Raw genomic sequence first — 24,059 nt, forward strand, 5'->3', positions numbered from 1 at the left:
AGTCGGTATAGTTGGCTGAATCGTCTGTTGAGTTCTTGTCTTTTGAGTCTAGTATGTTGGTTCCAGGTGAGTCTTTTGTCCAAAAGGAATCCGAGGTATCGCACTGTGTCGGATCTGAGAAGAGGTATATTATTAAGAGTAACAGGTGGACAGAAGCTTCGGCGGAGAGTGAAAATCACATGGGTGCATTTCGATTCATTGACTTTTATCCGCCATTAGTTGCACCATTGCTCAATCCGAATGAGATGTGTTTGGAGATTGGATGAGGCTGTTACAGGATCGGGATGGGAGGATAGGATAGCTGTATCATCAGCAAATGTTGCCAGGAATGTGTCTGGGGTAGTGGTTAACCTCCTAATCTTAACACCGGGGTCATTGTCCTGCGTGACCAAGGAACCTTGGTAAATAAACTCCAAGACCTTTTCGTAGTTACGAGGCTCAATGTTTCCTTTCTCCTCTAAATTAAAACCTCCTCCTCTGTTACCATGTACTTGGTTTTGGGATCATTAACTTCTACTCCAAATTTTCTGAATGTTTTCCTAACGCAAGAAAAGTGGGAGTAACGCCCTGATGAGATCGTCCTACGAAGAATACGTCATCCGCACAGGCCAACAATGAGTTATATTAAACCATGTACAGGCCAGTGCATCCCCTTATACTTACTGGAGTCCTTATTTCCAAGCATTTCGCAGGATCTCTCATCTTTTACTATAACCCTGCATCTCACATTTTTTATAGTGAATTGTATAATAAAGAATAACTTAATTATATTTGATATAATATTATATTATAAAAGATTTAAAATTAATCCTATAAGGACTAGCGTTTCTTATGTCTACATATACACATTTATGTATAGATAGATACATTTTTTGGGCCCCAAGAGTTACTTCAAGAGGTCCAAAAGATACTTCCTAATATGTATAACAGTAACTTAAGAAAATTGGACATAATTTACTATTTTTAAATAATGAAAATCCTTTAAGCTCAGTTGGTTCGAAAAATCGGATGATCGTCTTCATTTTACGATTTTACCCGAAAAGGATAACTATCCGCATAAAACGCCGAGCCCATATAACCTGAGAGTGGAATGGAACAAAAGAATCGAGACCACCTTTCCCTTTCAACAAAAGAATGACAACCAGTTCGTCGCTTGCTAAAAAAGAAAGTGTGCAAGCTCTGTCATTGACAACAAAAGAAAGTTAAATAGTCGTTACAACACGGGTCTTTACCGATCGTTTTTTATAACAGGAGTTTCGTCCAAAAATTTGTCCATGTACACAATGAAGTTATCATCACGTCCGATTAATTTAAAAAAACAATTTTATATGCTTTTTGAGGTAATTCAAAATTCTAAAGGCACGTTAACAAATCGTTGCATACAGTTATGATACCTAGTAACTCAAAAGCAACTTCGTTTCACTCAATGCTTCATTCTGGAAATCAAAAAATAAATTGCAAATGGTGCATTGATTTTTAATTATGTTTTAAAGTATTAAAAAAAATATTGATCATGTTGATTTTGGCGCCCTTAGAAGATATCACATCTTGCATGACGATATCTAAATGCAGAGAAATTATGCATATGTATATTATTTTTGATATATTTGTGCATTATGTACCCTATTGCATCATATGCACATGACAAAACAATTAGAAAAAAAAACTAAGAAAAATGCCTCAATTAATCGCAATAGTTAATAGAAAGCTTGTGCGAGTTATTTTGCGAGTAAAATGGGAACGTCTTGTTCCACTATATATGGAATTTTTAAAACCTAAGAGAAGATAATTTAAGATTTTAACACCTTATGTTTTCCAAGACTGAAAAGTTCTAAAAAGAGAGAAATCCTAGATTTGGGGACTTTGTCTTTAATCTTACTAACAACCGATAGTAAATAGCCTGTTCCAGAAAAAAATTTCATAATAAACGTTAAAATATGTTCATATATAGAAATATTTACAATAAAAACGGCCGTACGTATGAACCCAATCGATTTTACATTTCCATGGATTTTCACGGCACCGGAGATTTATAAGTTAAAACCGATTGTAGCTTACAACTGGTGTCGTTATAAATGATTTTCATTGCATACATACATATATTGATCTTACCAACATGATGTTTTAGATTTTACATGGAAACTTTTATAAGATACTTAACAAATGTTATAACACTCAACATAAATTAAAATATAATTGGGTAAGGCAATTGGATAAAGTAAAATATAATAAGAAATTTCAGAAACAGACCATTGCACTGTATTTAAATGCTAGTGCTAAGTAAAATTGAACCACCAAAATAGTTTTGGATAATTAACACTTTTATATCTGCCGCAACAAATTGCTTTGGGTCAAGTAACAAAACCTCAATATTGGTCACACTCATTACAACGGCCCTCTGAATCAGTGCATTTGACTGATCCTTCCTTATCAGATCTTCTGTCTTGTGGAACTCCATCCCTACTTCTATCCGTCTCCATTTCATTATTTCCTATACACTCAGTTCCAATAGAACTGAAATGTATGTTCCTTATTATCCTTATCCAGACTATAAAAACCGCTGTATTAATTATATAGATATTTATACTTTTAAAATATTATTACTGTCAATTTTTTTTTGTTTAAAGTTATCAATATCAAAAGTGTATTTGGTTCTGTTAAAAAGCAAGAGTTACTTTATCTATTATCAATTACTCTAAGGCTTTGTAGCTCATCTAATATGTTTGTAATACTACTCTAATGGGACATGTCCCGGAATAAATAAATAATTTATTACGATTATCATTCAGCGTCACCTATAGTCAAATTTAGACATATAAGAAAATCTACATTAGATAAGAATCTTTAGAATGGATCATGTTGTCGGGTTTAAGGTGAAAGTGATCAAGTGGCATTTTTGCAAGATGACGGTTTTTTACTATCTGTGTCAGAACCAAACCTGCGCTTCGAAACTAACAAAAGTATGAAATTATCAATAAGTATTAGCGTATTATTGCTAATTTTACATTTTTCCTTAAGATTGAAGATTTGGTTCCGGCACAGGTACATCACTTGATCACATTTACCTCCACACCAATGATACGTGTGAATTTATTTACTTTCGAGTAGATTTTCACGAAGGTATGAAGCCTAACGAAGGACCCAGGAAAATGTAAATTGCAATAAAACTAAATTTCTTGGATTACCAAGGTTTCAAGAACGGCTCCTCTAGATTCTTTTCTTGAACGACTAATCATTTACGTTGAAATATGGCTAATCATGTACCAAATAAAACTATACAGAAAAAGAAACTTTGATTCACAGTGATAGGTCGAAAATGTTCTTGAAAATCGCATTTTCTTTTTTTTTTCCCCATCCCCAATGACGGCAGTGTTAGATTTTGGTTCAACAAACAAAAGAATTTACTTTCTCTTCTAGTGAAGCCATGAGTCACAGTGATTCAGAAATCCTGTACTTCTTTAGAATTATTCCTACGAAAAAATGAATAAAACACAATATAAAAGCTTATATCAAGCGATTTTCAAAGGTTATTTTAAATCAATTCTTCGTATCTCTAAAACTAGAGATTTATTGGGTTCATATTACAAATAAACATTAAAGACACACCAGGGAGGTCATATATTAAGTAATAGATAAAATAAACTAAGAATAATAAAGAAATAAACTAAGCAGAAATTTCGAAATCGGTCTGTAGACGGAAACGTTCTACCAGCCCTAGAAGGCAACAAGAAAAACAGCATACGAACATATCACTTTTTTTTCCTTTTTAATACTCATCTGTATTCCGAATAAAACAAAGTAGTGAATGTGCTGTAACAGAAAAAAAAAATACCCTTAAGCAAAAGTCATGGGCTTAGCTTAGCGACTGCTTATACCTCAACTTAATTTGTACCGTAATAATCAGTAATAAGTTAATGAGATCCCTCGTACAACTCCTTTTACGCCAGTGGTGTATTATACTTTTATTAATACATTTTCTGTAGGTCCTTATACAATGTTTGGTATGAGTTAATTTTGGTTGTTGTGGTATTTTTTAGCTCTAATAGTATGGCTATATATTTTAAGAATTACTTTATAATTTTAACTTTTGGTAGTAAATGTTATTTTTACTGCTAAATGGCAGAAATATAACGGTAGGGAAAATTAAAGACTAGTAATATTGCTTTGGTCAACAAATTGGGGGCAATCACTAACTAATTGATGCATTTCGAGATCCGATTGGAGCCAGTCAGAGGGGAAATCCAACTCCCAAAAACCTTGCAGAATCCAATGGCTATTTCATATAAATTACTGTTTTTATTTCCTTTTGAGAGATCGAACTAAGATTTTCGTAAATTAGCTACTAGCCTTACTTGGATATTAAATTATATTATAAAGCAGAGTTTTTGTTCAGTAGAAATATATTCATGTAGGTCCATTTTCATTGATTGTAGGCGAAAATTATGAACATTGAAAGCCTGTCTGTGGGTTTTTTTTTCTTTTCAGGATATAGCATTTTCGTTATTATAATCGATTTTTCTATAGATTATTTTTTTTATTATGACTTAAGTCTTCCTTCTAGAACTTGTACAGCCCCAAAGTGGAAATGCCAAGATACATTTTTGAGGCTGGTGCGAAATAAATATTGACTAACCAAAGTGAGAATCCAACCCACAACATTTTGAACTAAGCACTTTGGGACCCTACTCTCAATATGCTCAGCTATTAGGTCCTGATTATGCCATGTTCATTTTGCTATAATTGATAAATTGATAAATAAGTATATAACTACTGTACATTACTAAAGTGTTACTACAATGAAGTCTAACAAGGGAGGTCACAGTGAAGAGGTTATCGATTTCAACCAATTTTTTTTTTGGAAATTTTATAACTACAAATATTGGGCATGTGTTCCGACGCTCGTTCCGAAGAGCTCCAGGAGCCGTGAAAGAAAATTAAAAAATAATATCATCATAAAATATTTTTTATTATTATTTTGTGCCTCCTCAAAGTAATAATATACCAATTGATTTCTTTTGTTGAATTAAAAAAAAATATATATATATATATATGTTTTCCTTGTATTAAATAAACAAAATGTAGGCCAAATTTTTTTTATGGAAAATCACATTGGTTTGCAGGAATCGATTATTGTATAATAGCCTTGGGATTCATACGGAGCAGCTATGATATAAAAAAATGTTAAAATAATAAAAAAGAGATAATAAAATATTTTTAGGTTCCTAGAGACCACACAGATCGAAAATGGAAAAGCACACTGGAAGACAATGGTTTAAAATCAGTAGCCCCCTCACTGTGTTATCCCCATGTATCTTCTCTAAGGCCCTCGAACTCCGAAGAATTTGAAAACCTTTTCACTTCTATCGACGCTATCTGGAGTTCCTGAGAAATGATGAGCATCCTGTTTTGATAGAGGACCGTTGCATGGATGAGTTTTGTTTATTTTTCGAAAATCCGGTTATCAACCCCTCCCAGGGCAACGACGACTGATAGAGCAGATATCCCTCCGCTGGTTAGAGGGGGGGGACTCGGTCTAAAAGAGAAGGGGGGACTGTCGAGCGGCACACCATCCTGCAGCTGTTGTTGTAGTCGTAACCAAGGAGACCAAAACCACTCCTGTCTGTTGCAGGAACATGAAGCTGGTCCTACTCATCCACTTCCTAGCAGCAGCTCACTTCCCTCTCCAGACCCAGGGCAGGTCGGTCACTATAGGGTAAGTTGTCCAAAATATATCCATTTCTATTTTTTAAGAACGATAAAGACTAAATTATTAATGTGATTTTTATTAAAATAATTCTAGATGTAATTTATTGTTTGAAAGGTAATATTTAGACATTTTAGAAAACTTCGAGTATTTTTTAAACGACTTATTAAATTACACTAGAATGAACGAATAATAATTTTCTGCCAACACGCTTACGACTTTTATAGTTATATATGTTGATTAAATTATTAAATATATTTATTAAATAATTTAATATAAAGTTTACACCACTATTCCAGTTAAAGTATAAAAACAAAACCATTTTTCTTGAATTTGTGATCACTGTATTTTGTTCATACGTAAAAATCATTTATATTAGGCCTCTAGATTTAAAGGCGAAAAAAAAATGCCATAACGTTTCTAGCAAATAAAACCATTTTCTAGTTTCATAGTTTAGCATCAGGACTAAAATGTTCTACTAAAATTTATCAAAAACAAACTGATTTGGGATCAACGTGAACGTACACCAATAGCATAAATGTAAGGGAATCAATCAGTAATATATAGACTAGGAACAGTCAATTTATATTATATTATGTTTTTGTCATAACTTTTTTAATACCATTTTAGCTTTAAATTCATTTTTGATTGAATTAAACCCATTTTATAGCATCACAGTTGCCACACCACACTCAGGATTATGTTTGTACACAAATTTCTTGAATAGTATCATAAAGCATTTAAGATAATGTATGTAAATAGCGATTAATACACTTAGATCAACAATGCACAAACTTGGAATAATCGTTTCTTTAATTTTTCAAATAAATAGTATATTATTTTTTGAAGAAGGAAAATTGTACTTTTTATTTTTTTAATAATTAAAAATAATGAAACAAATAACACATTGTTAAAAAACAAGATTTTGTCTAAAATTTTAAATGCTATTTAGCCCGATATTCATCTAAGATTAAAATAAAACTCATTTTCTTGTATCATAGTTTTCTTTCAACAAACTCAGAGCTAAAACTTAAATTTGTACACAAATTTCTTAAGTATAGTGATGGAAGGATTTAACAGAATGTATATAAATACATATAAATAGAAAGAAATCAATTATGGATAAATTAAGAATATTGAATTTATAAATGTTTCAAAAAGAAAATATTTCATTATTGTTTAAAAAAAAAAGTAAATAATTCAATTATTTAAAGCATTATGGACTTGTTAAAATAATGTATTTTCAGATTTCAACTGATAAATTAAATATAAATTTTTACATCTAAATCTGTATAAATTTTTGTATTTTTTTATAAATGTTGAGTATTAATAATGTATTTTGTATAATATTTACGGTACCGTTGTTGGGACTAGGTCAACCTCTAGTTAAGGGTATCTAATTGACGATAACCAGTGCCATGTGAATACGAATAAGATATGATTAATCGTAACCCACTTTCGTGAAGAGAAACTAGTTCTAGCATTTTAAGACAAATTATGAATCTTAAGATGAAAGTTAATTTGCCGATGAAGCGTCAAACATAGAAAAATTTGACTATTGATTTTGTTTTATCAATTACTAATAATGAACAGAAAATTACATACTAAACAATTTATATTTAGTTACTTTTGAAATAACTAAACAGATAATTATATTATGACTAACCTTCAACGACTTTGTCATGATCTAATAAGAATTTATGATAAGGTTTTTGACCCAGCATTTTAAACTGAGAAATAATATATACTCTATAATATCAATTTAAAATAAAAATTTTTTTTGCAACAAATAAATTATACATATAATTTTCAGATGAATCGATTTTTTATCGACTTTTAAAAAATAGAAAAAAAAAATACGTTCCCCTGACCATAGCTCATTTCGCTGGGCAGATTCAAAATGAAATAAACCATTGCATTTATATATGTGTTTCTAAAACTATGGTACGAAATTTCAGTAGAATCATAAAAATAATTAATATAATTTAAAAACAAAAAGTATTTACACTTTTTGCCATCTGTTTTTTAAAAATATCATGACCCTAATACTATACAAATTTTACTATTTTTTAATCTATTGGTAGTTTAAACAACCAAGAAGTGCTTTAAAAACTCAATATCATGGGCATTATTTTGAATATATAATAAATGCATGAAACTCCAAGATTCATTCAAAACATGCTCTAAAAAATAAAAAAAAGGTTTAGCTTAGTTTATAAACACTTAAATTTTTATATTTTTAAAATTTATATATCTTAATTAAATAAGAATACCTCTTTTCTTTATGTAACGTGAGATTTTGGAATTAAGACCATTTTTCATGATTTCATAAATAAAATAAATTTAAAATTAATGATAATCATCATTCCTAACATAGTAAGTTATTAAATCACGTATAATAGTATTTTCTTTTCTCTAATTTATCAAAATATTTTAACTTTATGTATATTTGTATATTTAATTCAACATATAAAAATGCGCTCAGGTGGCAAAATATAATAAGTCATTTATTCCATTAAGAAAGGATTTTTCACTTTACAGAGTCACTTTTAGTAATGTTAAGTTAGAAAAAATTGTCAAGTTTTTGATTTACGTTTATGAGAAAAATAAGTATGGTAAATTTAAATATGTAAGTTAGATATAAAAAAAAGTATGCTGGCTTACATTTTCTCCCAATAACTTTAACAGAGTTACTTATAATATTTTAACATCCGACCTTTAGAAATGTACTAAATATATGATCTACTGAATCCATGAATACGTTAACTCATTTTAAGCAAACTCTGAGTTTAATATATTAAATATCGAATTGATTAGTCCGAACTCCTTGAAAAAGAAAAGACTTTCAGTGAAGGTCAGTGACGTTTGAGTTCGTACAGGCTATCTCAACGGAATATAATATCAAAAATAAATAAGGATGTAAAGCTACTAATTCTTCTTTCGTATTGCTTCTTCGTTTCTCATGTCACTTGTATTTACCGATATACATTTTATTGCGATTGTGCGAAATTCCAAATTTCCAATGGAAATAAGTATTTAGGTCCCCGGAATCAAATAACCAAGTGAGGCAAATGATATGTGAGAGAAAAGCCTACCTTATTCATAAACGAAAAGTCGTACGAAACTAAAATTACATATATAGATGTAATAAATTACATATTTACATGTGGGTGTATGGAATGTGTTAACAATTCTTAAAACAGATCAAATAGAAATGATACTTTATAAAATCGATTTTATAATTTTTTTTCTTCTTAACATTATACTAGAAGGAAGGAAAAAAGGAAAATAGAGAAGGGAGTTCGAATCGAAAAAAGTCGAGATTCACCGATCATTCCCTATCACATTGTACTATCTAGACGTAGTACAAGAGCCGGGAAGAAAAAAAGGCAGTTATTTTACCCCAATTTTTGATTAGTTTAATGAAAAATATGAATAATTACTAATTATACAGTTAAAACTGATGAGTCTGCCAAGTATAGATAGGGGGAATAAAACATTATGGCTGTTTCAAAACCTTAAAAAACATTAATTTTTCATTCGGAGCTCTATATCGTAAAAACTACCAACACTAGAAAATCTAAAAGAACATCATTTAAAGGAGAGTACATTTGCTGAAATCTTAGCCCTAAGAGAGCTATTTACGTTGAATAATTCTCGAGATATAACTTTTTAAAAAGCAACATTTCTTAAAAATCTACTGAAAGATTAGTAGTTAGTTAATTTATTTTGAGAAATCTATATCTCAGGAACTATGTGACGTATAGATGTCTGTCAGCACTCAAATTAAAGCTAGGTAAATTTACTATAAAATAGTACATAACGTTTATCTTTGTAGGAGAAGCAGTTTTTATGTTATTTGACAAAATAAATTCACAAACTGTTGATTTCTAGTTGTTCGTATAAAATGTTTGATTTTTGAAAAAATATATCCCTAGATACATGAGACCCACATATGTCTGCCAACACTCAAAATAAAGGAAATTTGACTTACTATAAAGTAGTTTATGACACTTATCTTCGTAAGGGTAGTAGTTTTTATGATATTCGCATATGAATATAAATTTGCCAAATGAAATTTGTCCGAACACCTATAAATCAATTTATTTAGCAACTATCATGAAAACTACTATTCCAAAGACAATAAAAATCATAAACAAGATCGCACAATCCTCTATTAGGCTTTTGAATTTATATTGTTAGCCAGATCCTCAAAGCCCTGTTTATTTCTGTGGGAAGAAATGAAAAATAAATTTAGTGAAAAAACAATAACGCTATTTATTTTTTATCAAGTTTTGTTATTTATTATCATTAATATCACTAAGTTCAGCAAAATTGAACATGGAAAAAAACCTTTCTGTTTTATTATTTTTTTTTATCGGCGGGATAGCAATTTCGTTACCTTAATCAAACATACCGATTTTAAGTTACACTTTCATACCAGAACTACAGTGTGTTTTTATACAAAATGAAGCGTAAAAATTTAAAGGCCGAACTCCACCAGTAACCACGCTGTTGATGACGTACCTTTTAAAATATAGGACATTTCCACATCCAGTTCTTCAAGTGGATATATTGACTATAGATAGAATACTCAAAATTGTATTTATCAATCATTATATATCTATTATATATAATATCATATATAATCATTATATATATAAAATCTTGTAAACGAGGCTTATTTTTTTTTAAACAATAACGGAAAGTATCAAATGATAACGAAGAGATTTCCAACTCAACTACTACCATAGGAAGTTGAAGGATATGAAAAAAAAAAAAAATTATAAAATAGGAATCGATTCAAAAACCTTATTTGATCAATGATATTCATTATGTAAAAGAGGTGTTTGCTTGTAAAACATGGTAACAGAATTTTTTCATCATTGCAGTTTTTTTGAAAAATCGGATTTTTTAAGGCTGATTTCATAAAAAGAATCTATAGGAAATTTGTTTTCATAAGACAATAATATTGATATTAAGTTATGGCAAGCGACTACAAGTAGAATGTAAAAAATTGTAATTAACAAATAATTTAACATTGTAAAAATTTTTACAGTTACGATATTCTACTAAACTAAACATCTCAAATTCGTAACAAATATTATCGAAGAAAGATCCTGTACCCAAATTTGGAATACTGAGTTGTTTCTGTAATTCTATAGTTTTAGAAATTTTATTCTTTTTATTATGCGTTATAAGAAAAAATCAGAGATTGAGAAACATTGGAAACCTTTATAGGCAGGCCCAGTACACTATAAGCTGGAGCGACTACGTTCTTTGTAGACTAATCTCGAAAATATTCCAAATGCAAAATAGAAAAATTAAAACAAATTAAATTGGCCATCCTCGGACTGATAATTTATAATACATGAATATCTCACTGGATCGAATAATTTTTAATTGACTATTAATAAAACAGCTTAATTAATAAAACTTTACGTTTTAACAATAGTAAGAATGGTATTAGTATCGCAAAAAAAAAAAATTAATGGACTTTCATAATTATTTACGAATATTACATTTATTCAGGATAGAATATGATTATGTGATTCTTAACGAGATAGGAGATGCACAAGAGGGCGTAACACAGATGCCCAACATTGATTTATCAAATGCAGTAATTTTGTGAAAAAGGGTGTAGGGGACCGAAGAACCAAAGCATGTGTTACGAGAATGAATAACGAATTTGAATTGATGAAGTTAGGTATGAGGAATGATAGAACAGGAAAATGTGGTTAATATATGTAGGATGCCAAAAAAAAAGTACTTGAGACGTAATCAGGGGAATGTTTCTTCAGATATAATAACTTTAACTGTGTTTTTGGCAGACAGAATCTGTACCTTTACAACCCATGAAGGATCAGAGGTTTAGTACTTTGTAAGGAAGCGCTGTTACTAGGCAAACGGTTGTGCAAGGAGGTAATTTTGTGAGAATCATGCTCGACAGCCAGATTTTTCCCCAATTACCCAATTTAAAAGGCTGGATGGGCTACTGAGGGCTCCCAAAACCACAGGGTTGACTCACGGATACAGTAACAGAATAAATAATTATCTGCCACAGTTGGATTCAAACCTGGTTTGGTCCTTGGAGTTAGTAACACAGAGCCACCGTAATGTGTATCTGTGCACCGAAAGTAAGATACTATATCACATTTACAGTAGAAAAGTCTAAATAGATGTTTCCTTCCGAGTAAAAGTTTACTTATAAATTGTTATTTTGAAATTTTTTAAAGATTGAAAGTCCTACAATTGATGTTGAACGGCAGTTACAATTTTTTTTTTGTAACGCTAAAAAAAAATCGGACTAAAAAAATTATCGATACAATTATCGTTAATGCTGTTTGAATATTTAAGAACAGTATAAATCAAATGTTAAATACAAAATAGAAGCATTGTATATATCATAATATTTTTAATAACTAATAATAATAGGTTAATAAATATTTAAAAAACTACCACAACAACTTGTGAAAGGTTTTTGTTTCGGTAATGATAATGCATCTAACAATTCTAAATTATATATATTTATTCCTAAGAATACATTTTATCGAATTATAATATCATAAAGGGCGGACAAATTGATATGTATTTTTTTTTAACTCAAGATAAAAAATGGTAACGTGATGAATGTTGCGATAATTTTAGGATTATTTCCTTTGGAATTGTCTTTATTAGCTAGTGCTGAGGTTAAGGTTTTTGGTAAGATAGCAAAATAAATTAATTAAAAATATATATAGTTTTGTTAATTTCTTCTTTGTCTGTTGTGTCCAAAAAGTAGCTCTCCGCCAGGGGGGTCCTACCATCCTCTTGAACACATCGCTGCATCTTTTCTTTTGACGTCCTCTTCTTCTTTGAAGGTTATATGGGATCCATTCTGTGGCAATTTTGACCATCTTACATCTTTGCACCAAAGGAGATGCCCTACCCATTCCTATTTGCTCAGTCTTGTCATCTTCAGAGTGTCAGTGAGTCCTGTTTCTTTCTGGATCCAAGCATTATTTATTCGGTCCCTTTTCCTCACATTCACAATACTTCTTCCAATATTATTTTGTCACATCTGTATTTTTCTCTCCTGAGCTATAGTCAGTGACTATGCTTGGCACACAAAATACATAAATTATATTTAATTAGGCCAACCTTTGAGCGCAAAGATACAGCTTCATATACTTTCAACTAACTATTTGTTTTACAAGGTTTAGGTATGCTCAGGTCAAAAAGGTTAAAAGGGAGTTATTTGCGTTTTTCAATAAGAACCGAGAATTGACCTTTGTTAAGAGCGATCTCAATTTCTCCAAAAATGAAATAAAACATACGCATTTTGTGTGGCATTTAATGGTTTTTTAGCTCTGAAAAAAAAAAATTAAAAATTTTGGCTTTTTTTATCTGTTTTCGTTGTGAAGCTGACGAGGTAGTATTTAAAAAAAAACAATATGAATTTACCGCCAACTCCTCTGGGTTTTATGTTCTTAGCGACGACAGCCTACTACCACTCGAAACAACCAGAAAAATGTCCTACGAATGGTAGACGTAGCATAGAAAGGGAGATGATGGTGTTCCTATTTTATATAAATGTATTCTACTTCTAAATTGCAAATGTTTAAGTCATTTACAACCAAAACAAAAAGATCAGAATGCGTGATAATTTTTTTCACCTCCGAGGTCAAATATATATCTAATTTGTGTTTGTATGTACAAGATTTATGAAAATAAAATGAGACTTATTAATAATTTAGTAGTTGAAATTTATAATTAATTTAATATTTTTAAGAAGCAACAATAGCAAAGTTTTGGTTTAGACTTTGTTCAACAGCCATTGTTAGGACGTTAATAGGAATAACCTTGACACACTGCGCGAAGAAAGTTCCACTGAACTGAAGTTTGTTATCGACCGAATTAACGATTTATCCAGGATTCTCGTTATATCGGGGACGATACCGCTAGAGAAGATAATGCAGCTGGATAATGTAAAAGCTAGAACCCGTTTTGGAATAGAAGCTCGGACCCTCACGTCACGGCCACTTTCAATGGCGTAGACTTTCTCCAATTAGCTTCTTTATATTTATGTGTGCCCATGGCTCAGCCTCCTTTGGCACGAACCTCAGCTAATGTAATTGCCACATTTTCACTCTTATGTTTTCAATAATAATTTCCACAAATTGTTGATTGATTATGATTTCTCTTAACTTTCAGTGTTATTGCTGTTTGCAAGGCGTGAGATTTGTACATAAATTTAGCACTTTCATTACGGCTTCTATCTAAATAAAGTATTGCAATGGGGTCAAGCATTTCAACTGAACAATGTGTTCCAAAGACTCCAGTTTCGTATTTTCAGACACTGGTCTGATTTTGTCGAGATCTCTGGAATGGGCAGACCATTTTTTGTAGAATTTCGGTCCCCAATTTTCGTGTACAGAATTGGGCACAATGTGCACTATTACAGAAAAACTTCTACGTACAACAGTGCCAAAACGGCTCTAGTCTAGTCTTCTCCTTAAAGTCCCTTGTAGATGAGGAGTCCCTTGTAGATCTGTTGATACAGAAAACCAATTTGTTATGATACTTTGTATCTAAAACTATAAAATTCATGTGAGTAGATATACGATATAATTAAAATTTTGTTCATCGTTTTATAACATTTCATTATTTTATTAATTTTTCATATTGCCCAGTTAGGTTTGAATTCATAGGCACCAATATAAATAAAAGGATTCATTCACTAAGTAGAAAACTTATGATATTGGATATTAATCCTTAGCCGGTCGTTAACACCGCACATTGATTTTCCTATTTTTTTCAATGCCATTAAAAATGGATTACGAAATATAATGCCTTTTTATTTCGTATAGATAACAATACCATGCTCAAATGTTTTATCGACAAATAAATAATCTGGCACAATGGTTATAATTTATATATGGCTATAGTTATAATCACACATTTCTTTCGCAGTTATGACATATGACATTTGCTTAATTATTCGTAATGTAAATGAGACCTAACATATAGAACACGACTGACTTGGACCATGAAAGTGATGTTTAGGCTTTAACAGGATCAGAAAACTAATGGTAGCTTACAGTCGACTCAGACTTGTCTCAATTTATCCAAGAGAGACTACCTAGAAGGTTTTATAAGTAGCACCTATGGTCCAAAAACTAATTAACGCAATCAGCGAAGTGCGTATAAGCGGCTTATTAGGTAAGGGAGGAAATAAGGGACATATGGGCACCAGCACTTTTCTAACGCCAGGTTACGTGACGGTTCCTATGTTACCATCGTCAAGTATCTTTTCACATTTGTAGGTTACCATTTTTTTTGTCTAATACTCAACACACTTAACTTCCAGTTAAGTAGTAATTTTTTTTTACTATTATTTTGAGTTCCAATGCTTAATGTGGTGATGCTTAACCATTTTCATTGGTCTATTGAATAAAAAAACTTTGGCCACTTCTTTTTAAGGCAGTTTCAATATTCAGACCAATTTTAACCATTTCAGTAGCCGATAAGCTGGTATTTAAATTACAATCATCGTGAATTTTATACTTCCCAATCCAATTATATTCAAATATTCGACACAATAGTTTATCTTCGAAAACTCTAAGGTTTTAGGTTAGGTTAAGGGTCTATCTCCGACGTAAGCTACCAGATTTCAAATATGTAGGGAACAAGAAGTAATGTAGGAAGAGTTAAATCCATACACTAAACGTGACAGATTATTTTAGCTGTTGAATTAGTAACCATTTCCCGTCATTATTAGAATTATAACTATTTGTAATTGTTCTATGTTTTTATTCCTGAAGACCAATCAACTGGTGGTTTAGTTAGGTAGTTTGGATTGGGGTTAATAGCTACGACATAAAAATCAACAATGCTAGATAACACTTTTATTGAGAAGTTAGATACGAAAGTACTGATGCAACCTGTAAGTCTGTCATGGTCAGTTTACATTGTAACTGGAAGGAACACGTCTCTGACTGGCAAGTAGAAACTGAATTTGACTTTTAAGGACTTCTTTGGAGAGAGGGACAATTCTTTGAATTCGATTCTTTTAAATGAGCCGATCCCCAACGATTCATTACTTCAGGTGAATTGATTTTTTTGAACGAGTCTTATTCGTTTGATTATATTTATTTTATACCTCTTATTTTGTTTATTTAGAACTTTTAAATGATAAAAAAAAAAAAGAAAAAAAAAAAAGGAATTTCCTAAACCTTATGTTGCTCAGGCAAAACATTGTTACTATTATTATTTTTTTATTAATGATATTTAAAATACATTGTATGAAATTTTTAATAAAAAGCATATACTGCAGATATTCAGCCAATTTTAGCCCTCATTGAAGTCCTCTAATATAAAATAAAATTCCTAAATTATTTAACATTTGTCTTTAACGATTAGAAAAAACATCCCTCTTCTTGGTTTAACTATGCTCACAAAATACTCACCCTCCTTCCTTTGGCGATGGCAACTAATTTATTAGTCTGTTTTTTTTTTGTTTTTTATTTCTCTTATAGCAACTTTTCTATTTTTACGTGTTATTAGGTCTCCCGTTAATTTTAAATCTAATACTCTGTTATTTCTTGTACATCTTATTTTTGTTTATTTTCGTTCATTTTTATGTAATTTTTAACTCTACCATAGTTTACTTTATTGTCAATTTATTACCTTACGTTGTTCACATATTTGTAGTTGTTATGTACCTTTTATAGCCTTAATGAAACCTTGCAAATTGTGATGAAACGTCGGCAAATGAATAGTTGAAAACTAATTTTGTTCCTCTTTGACGGAACTCCCGACTGTCTCTTTCATATTCAGTTACAGTCAATCAGTTTTATATATAATAGAAACTAAATATTCTTTCAATAGACTTAAAATTAAAATCAAACAACTCAGTGCCAAATTGTAGCCTCCAATGAAACAATATGTATAAAAAAGTGTTAATGGACGCACATTTGAACTAAAAATAAGACAAAACCTTAGTATTTTATTTTTGCTGAACCTTATCTTAATTTTTGGACTCAATCCATGTCGTCAAGAGTGTTAAGAAATTTAGTTTTGTGGAAGAAGTTTTCCACTAGTGTTTTAATTCTTTAAAAACCTGATATATGTTGGGCTAATCATTATTGCTCGGTTTAAACCCTTCTTAGCATTTTTTTTTTTAGATACTTTATTAGAAGGATATCCGTATTTTCACGATCAGGCTCTCGCCATTATTTGTCAATTTTAAACGTTTTGAATGGATATTTTGGTTTATTCAAAAACGTATGCTTAAAATTTAACATACGCCTTGTAGTTGACAGATGTGCAATTTTAAGCTTCACAATTTATAAAAGTTTAAATTATACTAGTTAAATTCAGTTTAAAATAATTCATTTTCGATTATCAAAAACGTGAAATTTAAATGTCTGACGCGTAGACCTGGGGGCAGGTAGTTGGCAATTTCTTCCTTCTGTGCAGAAGAACCATCGGGTATCGAAACCCCATGACTGCTGTCAGGATTGGGATCTCTTGCTTATAGGCACTTAATTTAAACAGCTAGTTTAATAGACATTCCTCGTTGGCACGAAATAGAAACTATTTCTATTAAAAACATATGTAAACACTAACTACCTTGGAATTGCATGGAGTATGATATTGCGATCATATGTTCCAACTGCTGACCTCGAAATGTTGTTATCCTTATTTCAACTTCCTTTTGCCTTTCCATACAGTAGGTTCTCACAGGTGATCGCCTAGTAGTAACTGCTATTACGTAATGTCAAATAGCACAAAATAAACAGCTACCCAACATTTTGATGAGCTTTGTCCTTAATAAAATGATAATGCTTGAATAATTTGTTTGTGTATTGCCTTGACTACTTTTGTTCGTTTGCCTACTTCCTTCCTTGACAGTTCTGTGTAATTATTTTATTATTGGAAGATAAACAAAAGAAAATTGGTCTTTCCTGTTCTAATTGGGAAAATGAGGGTTGTTTGTTGATGTTTTATTTAAATCTTACATTTTTGAATGTCTCAACAAGCTTTAATCGAACCGTATATACATTCATTACATCCTATTCATCCATTGTTTGTTTATTGGTGCGACAGACCGTAGAGGTCCAAGGCCTCGCGCCTTGTACTTAAGAAATCCATCGCGCGTTTCTTGACATGGTTTTCATAGGATGGGTCCGTCACCCCCACGCCTATTTTTGTGAGTGCCATCCATTGGCTGAAGGGCCTCCCAAATGCCCAGGGGGGGGGGGTTGTGAGTGTGTATTGTATAGTTATAAGCTTGAAAAAATCCCGGATAGAGCCGGGGACTCGAACTCGCAAACTATGGGTTGGCAGACATGCGCGTTACCACGCTGCTACCGTCACCCCCATTCATCCATTAGTTAATTAATTTTTGCTGGGTTAATAAAAAACTAATTACAAGACAAAGTTTTGAGTCCTTTAAGTAGCAGATGTAGAAGTTTAAAAAAAGAGAGATAACTAATTTGGGTCACGAAATTTAATAATTTTAAACAGTAGATCAGAATTTCAGCAGCTTCATTTTTATCATAACAAATTTAAGATGGAAACAAACCTAACCCCTCGAAAAGGTATTCCTTAAGACATTTATTGTTTAATGAGAGTGCAGATTGATGTGAAGGGTTTATCTAAACTATGAAAGCGACCCGCGTGCACAACCAATCAAGACCACCACAATTTATTTTATAGTAAAATTTACAAATAAGTAAATAAAAAAAGTGATAATTAGATCCTTGCATTTAACAACACAGTAAAAAACTAATTACTAACATTCAATACAATATGCTTCTATAATGAAATAGTAAGGTCTTGGTGGAGGAGTCAGTGTGGACCTCACAGGTGGGCTGTGGACCATAGGTGGACCGTGAGAGCCTTAAGATGGACCAAAGGGGGGGGGGAGTCATAACTTATTTTTGTTACAATTATTGTATTAATAATGTTTCTTGCTCTTTTTGTGTTAGTTGAAAGGTTTTAACTGACAAATGCACAATAAAAGTGACTCAACATGCTTTTAAGCTATGCGATTTTCAAATATTTTTCAAGGTGATTCCCAAGTCGGGTGTAGTGGTCGGCCGGATATCGGTCATAATGATCCAAAGACATCTATGGGTTGGAAATGACTACTCTAAACTCACAAATTAAAGTTTTTTCTTCTACACTAATAGTAAATATTAGCATATATATTTCTTTCACCGAAGTAAACGTATTACAGTCTTCATTATGAAGCCAAAAAAGTACTAGTTTATTAGTAAAATTAAACAAGCTATAAAGTACAAGCAGTAATACATTATCTTTCATACTGGGAACCACTATTAGTGATATTAAAGGAGTATAAAGGTACAAATCAGCAAATATTTCCACTTAATATATTAATAGAATTACTTTACGCTTTAATATAAATCAGGACCCTGGTGGGTAGGTATGTCATCCTGGAAAACTAGAAGATATTTCCAATGAAGATATCCGTGGAATGGTTCAGTGTTCAATATACAGAACAATGTTCGTTGCCACTACTAAACTGACAGCTTTCCTTTCCTTCGGAATACCATGGACTAACGGGGTTACTCATTTCATCGGATCACAACTGCAAGTAGTTGCCATAATCGACTGTAATTAAATCCAGTATGTGCTTTACAGCGCTATTCTTTTTTGCGGTCAATATAAATTTCTTGGAATATAAAACGGAGCTAAGTTTTGTGAAACATTTATTGATTTCTACTTTTTTTTAAAAGTTCTAAGTAGCATTCTGGTATTTCCTAATGAACTGTGAATAGTATTTCCTAAGCCAAAGAATTCAAAAATGATTTACCCTAGTTTTTTTTTTTCTATTGGAACTTTATGTTGTTTATCATTCTAAATCCTACAGGAATAGAGACTTACTAAACAGTTTACCCCAAATTTTGTTTCGATGGATAAAATTTATGAAATTGCGTTTATGTTTATCAATTTTAAGTGTTCTCAAAGCACGCTGCTTATGGATAAACTTGAAATCCAGGATAATCAGTGAAGCAACAGTCTGATTTTTTATAAATCGTTTCTGCAGATGTACGGTATTGCGTATTTTGTGATATTTAGCAATACCTAACAATGTGATATTTAAAAATTCTTAAAATCGTATAGTTTATAATAATAATTAGTATGCCCTCCCTAATTAGAGTTGGGTACGTTCACTCAAAATTTTTGAGTACTAAGAACCGTTACTCAAAGTTATTACATAAATTGCCATTTAATACGAAAACAATTGATAACGAAATTACCCAAATTTTTAAATTAATTGTTTTATATTTTATCTATGTATTATTAGTGTTTCTGATTGTGTTTTATGTGTTTATGAGATCGCAGAAACAAGAATTTAATTTTCGTTTGAAAAATATCTGATTTTTTGTAAATAGTATTGGTATATTTTTCTATAGTCGATTTTTTAGATTTCGTATGAAATTCTTTTTTGGATACATATATCCATACATTTTATTAATTCCTAACGATAAAAATATCATATTCACTTGATACGTTGGTTGAGTGACAATGAAGTATGAATGAATGGAACGGTAGCTATGAAAGACAGGACTTCCTCTTCACCAAGGCCTCCTCAGGTAAGTGTCCCTCGTGACGTGACCTTAATTAAGGATAGATATCGCTTATATCTAACTGCTCTTGGATCCTACATGAGAGGAAAAAATAGAATGAAGAATGATTAAACATACTTAATCATTCTTCATTTTATTCTTACATTTCACGAATATACCATAAAATTATTTAAATAACCTTTTATAAAAATTACAAGATCTTTAAACTGGTATTAATATTCCTAATGCTATATTAGTCATAACTATATTAATAATTATGTTTTACATTGTTGTGACACAAAAACCAGTCGTGACCTATGAAACATCATGCCTAACCTTGCTTAAAGGTTACCTTTTAAAAACAAAAAGGCTTCCAATTAATGAGACTAGCAGTTATTTCTTTGCTCATTTAACTCAAAACCTATTTTGAAGCTGTAATATCTCATAATCTTTGCTTTATTCTATTTAAAGCAAATTATAATAATGAAGCTTCAAGTAATATACATCAGTCTTGGAGAAAATTGCTATGTATAAATAAAAATTTAATGTCCCATTTCTTACTTACCTCCGTAAGTTCTTAAGCGATTTACACACGGTTTTTTTCAAAATTTTTGGTGTCGACCTGGATAGGTTCTCAGCAACTAAAATCTTGGATTTTTCCAGTAAGAAAAAAGTATTGATCTAAATTATACATTAATATTAAAGCTGGGGAAATAGTTCCCGACAAACCAAAGAAAAAAATTGGACAATTATTAACAGAGATATGCTGTATGTTGAACGTTTTACTTATATTAAATATTTTGTCATAATGTTTGTAGCTAAGGCATACAAATTATAATGTATATGTAAATGTTTAATTATAATTAAATTTATATCAAACTTTCAATTGTGTTCATTCAATCTATATATAATACTTAATCAAATCTAGTACTAGCGAAGCATTGTCAGATCAGCTACTTGACCAAATTAATAAGCAATGGTTCATTTGACACATCATTTTTTCTAGATTCAACGTCCTAGGATCACCAACCTAAGTCACTGTTTTCGAAACTTTCAAAATGTGTTCCCGTGCTTGTTTGATCTCAGATTTAGTGCTATAAATCAGTTGTAAAAATTTGTAGAAAAAAGTAATTTTTTATTTTACGACGATTAACTGGTTAAACATACAACTTGATAAAATTAAAAAGTCGTTGTACTCATTCGTCGTAGAATTTAGTACTGTTTAAATTCTTAAACTATTTTCCTCTTGCACATAGGAAAAGTGCTCCTGTACTAATTGCAATGCTTAAGAAGCTGATAACTTTAGTGATGGTTATTCTTACGCTGTAGATATGCAATAAGGTTTTTGTGTAAATTAATTCGTGTTCGAAATGGTTAAAGAAATTGTTTATTTAAAAAAAATAAACTTTATTCCGAACAACATGAAAGCTATACGTCTCCGGGAACATTATAGATGGACAAAATTCTCTTAAAGATAAAACGCTTTCTGTAGTCAGTATTGTTTAGAAATAGTTCCTTTAGTGTTTGCACATAAATTTCGGATGTTACTCAGTTAATTAGATGAGGTTGGTTCTCATCAAGATACAGACATAATCCAAATTTAAGGCGGGAGAAACCGCGGGGCACAGTTAATGTGAAATAAACTAGAAATTCCAAAATGTGTTAAGCAAATAATTTTATCTTTGTTAATTTTGGTTAATTAATTTGATTTATTGTTTGTTTTCGGGGCGTCCGTAGGATCGTGGTAACGCGCCTATCTACCAATCCAAAGGTCGTGAGTTCGAGCCCCGGCCCTATCTGGGTTCTTTTCAAACATATCATTTAGAATACTCACTCAAAACCTCCCCAGGGGCATATGTGAGACCAGTTAGCCAATGGGTCGCACTCACATGTACTACCCAAGCACATCGCGCGCGGCCTTGGACCTCCATGGTCTGTCGCGCCTATTATAAAAAATATTTGTTTTTGTATATTTTAATTATTGCTTGATTATTTTTGAATTTCTTAAGTACAAGAAGCGCTTGGTCGTAAAATATGGTAACTGACAAAATCAAAATTTGAGAGAAATCAATTGTTACGTTTTGAGGATAATACATGGTAAATAACAACAAAACTCAAAAAATTATATTACCTAACCATTTTTAATGTATTCAAAAATAAAACTTTTACTAGTTGAAACTCACAACTTTTTTTTTTTTGTGGATGTTAGAGCAAATAATAGAGAAGGGTTTCTAGCATATGTTGTTCATCCAACTACGCGTTCTTGTTCCTTCGTTATGTATTAGATACCATGTTTTACAATATTTGAGGTACTTGGTCGTAAAACATGGTATCTGACATTTAGTGTGATTTGAAGTTTATGTTGCCATAGCTTGCCATAGCTTGACGCCACTACATGTATGGTAAACTATCACGCAATACCTAAAGTAACAATGCTGCTACTACCTATTGGGTGTAAAACTGATAACTACAGCAGATAACATGTTCACATTATCTTAAATTTTTATTTTACGTAAGTTGATTTCTAATTATTCATTTTGTATATGTCATCACGCACTTGACTCGTATTTGAAGAAATAAAAGTTGAAAATCTACTTTCGTTAAGTATAGTAAATGATGAAGAGGCTGTAAAACTTGGCTATAAGCCAGACACGATATTTTAATTTAAAGTAGGTTACGAAGTACATACATCTTTTCTTACCTTTTTTTTTTTGAGTAACATGGTTTCGATTTGATTGCACACATGACGAAATTACATTTCGGGTCTTCTGCCTTGCTTTCACCAAAACAGCTTTTTTTAGAACTGTTACTAACATTGAAAATATTATTTGAAAAAAGAAAGAAGGATTTATTAACACATTCTTTTAAAAACCTATAAAATCAGCTTTAAGGAATCAGATATTTCCAAAAACTTTAAATCTCAAGAAATATCAAATACCATGTTTTACGACCGAATGCATCATATATACACAAATGCTCATAAATGTATAGTGTTAATAGACATTAAAAAAAACTGCCAAACGTCATCTTTAACTGCTCCCATTACACTTTATCAGCTTAAACGACGGTTTTACACATAGACTGACTTCATTGAACATTCCTTCCATAATGTTCTTAATTGATGGAATAAAAACCAATTTATTCATGTTCTGCTTTAAGGAATTCTGTCTGTACGAGAGAAATATCATATTCTTAAATTACTGCTAAAGCTAAAATTATAACTTTCTGTCAATAAAATATGAAACCATTAGTAACACGCACTGTACATTTTTCTGTTGATCAATTCCAAAACGAATGGACTCATCGAGAATTCATTGTACTGAATGTCAAAGCCGTGACTTGAAAGAATAGTTATGTTATGTCGCGGGGCAGAAAATTACTCACTGAAAAAGTACATCGAGATCGCCGCCATAGATAAAATAGATAATTATAACAGAAAATCGGAGAGTAAAATCTTTTCTACAACATTAAAATTCAGAGACCGTTACTACTGGGTTGTGGCTTCATTATCTCAGGTAACATCTTCAGATATTCCAGCAGATATCGCAATTTAGAAAGCTGAAAATGCTCCGAGATATCAACTGAGCATTCTTAATGGTAGAATAAAAAAAAAAATAAACTTGTCAATTCACTTCCTCTTTTCTAAAGAAAATAAGATGTTGTTTTAAAAGATTCAAATCTCTTTACTTTTATTATATCAATTCTTACTGAAATTCAAAAAGCCTTGAACAGTATTCAAATTGTTTTTTGATAAAAAAAAAATTACTGAATATATA

General features: G+C 31.1%; 1 protein-coding gene across 2 annotated transcripts in view; it reads left to right on the forward strand.

The window, feature by feature from the left end:
• The window catches only part of LOC106688960 (carboxypeptidase B), a 71,045-nt gene that overhangs the window by 29,153 nt on the left and 17,833 nt on the right, over positions 1-24,059 (forward strand). Inside the window, exon 2 of one of the 2 annotated variants that reach the window (XM_067051903.1) lies at positions 5,630-5,713. In XM_067051903.1, coding sequence (XP_066908004.1) covers positions 5,634-5,713 — 80 coding nt within the window. In that variant the 5' untranslated portion in view covers positions 5,630-5,633. Of the gene's footprint in view, positions 1-5,545; positions 5,714-24,059 lie in introns of those variants that run through there. The other variant, XM_014433680.3, reaches the window with a different exon arrangement.

Source organism: Halyomorpha halys, unplaced genomic scaffold (genome assembly GCF_000696795.3).
Source record: "Halyomorpha halys isolate HHAL.00 unplaced genomic scaffold, Hhal_1.1 Scaffold1243.1, whole genome shotgun sequence".
Taxonomy (NCBI): domain Eukaryota; kingdom Metazoa; phylum Arthropoda; class Insecta; order Hemiptera; family Pentatomidae; genus Halyomorpha; species Halyomorpha halys.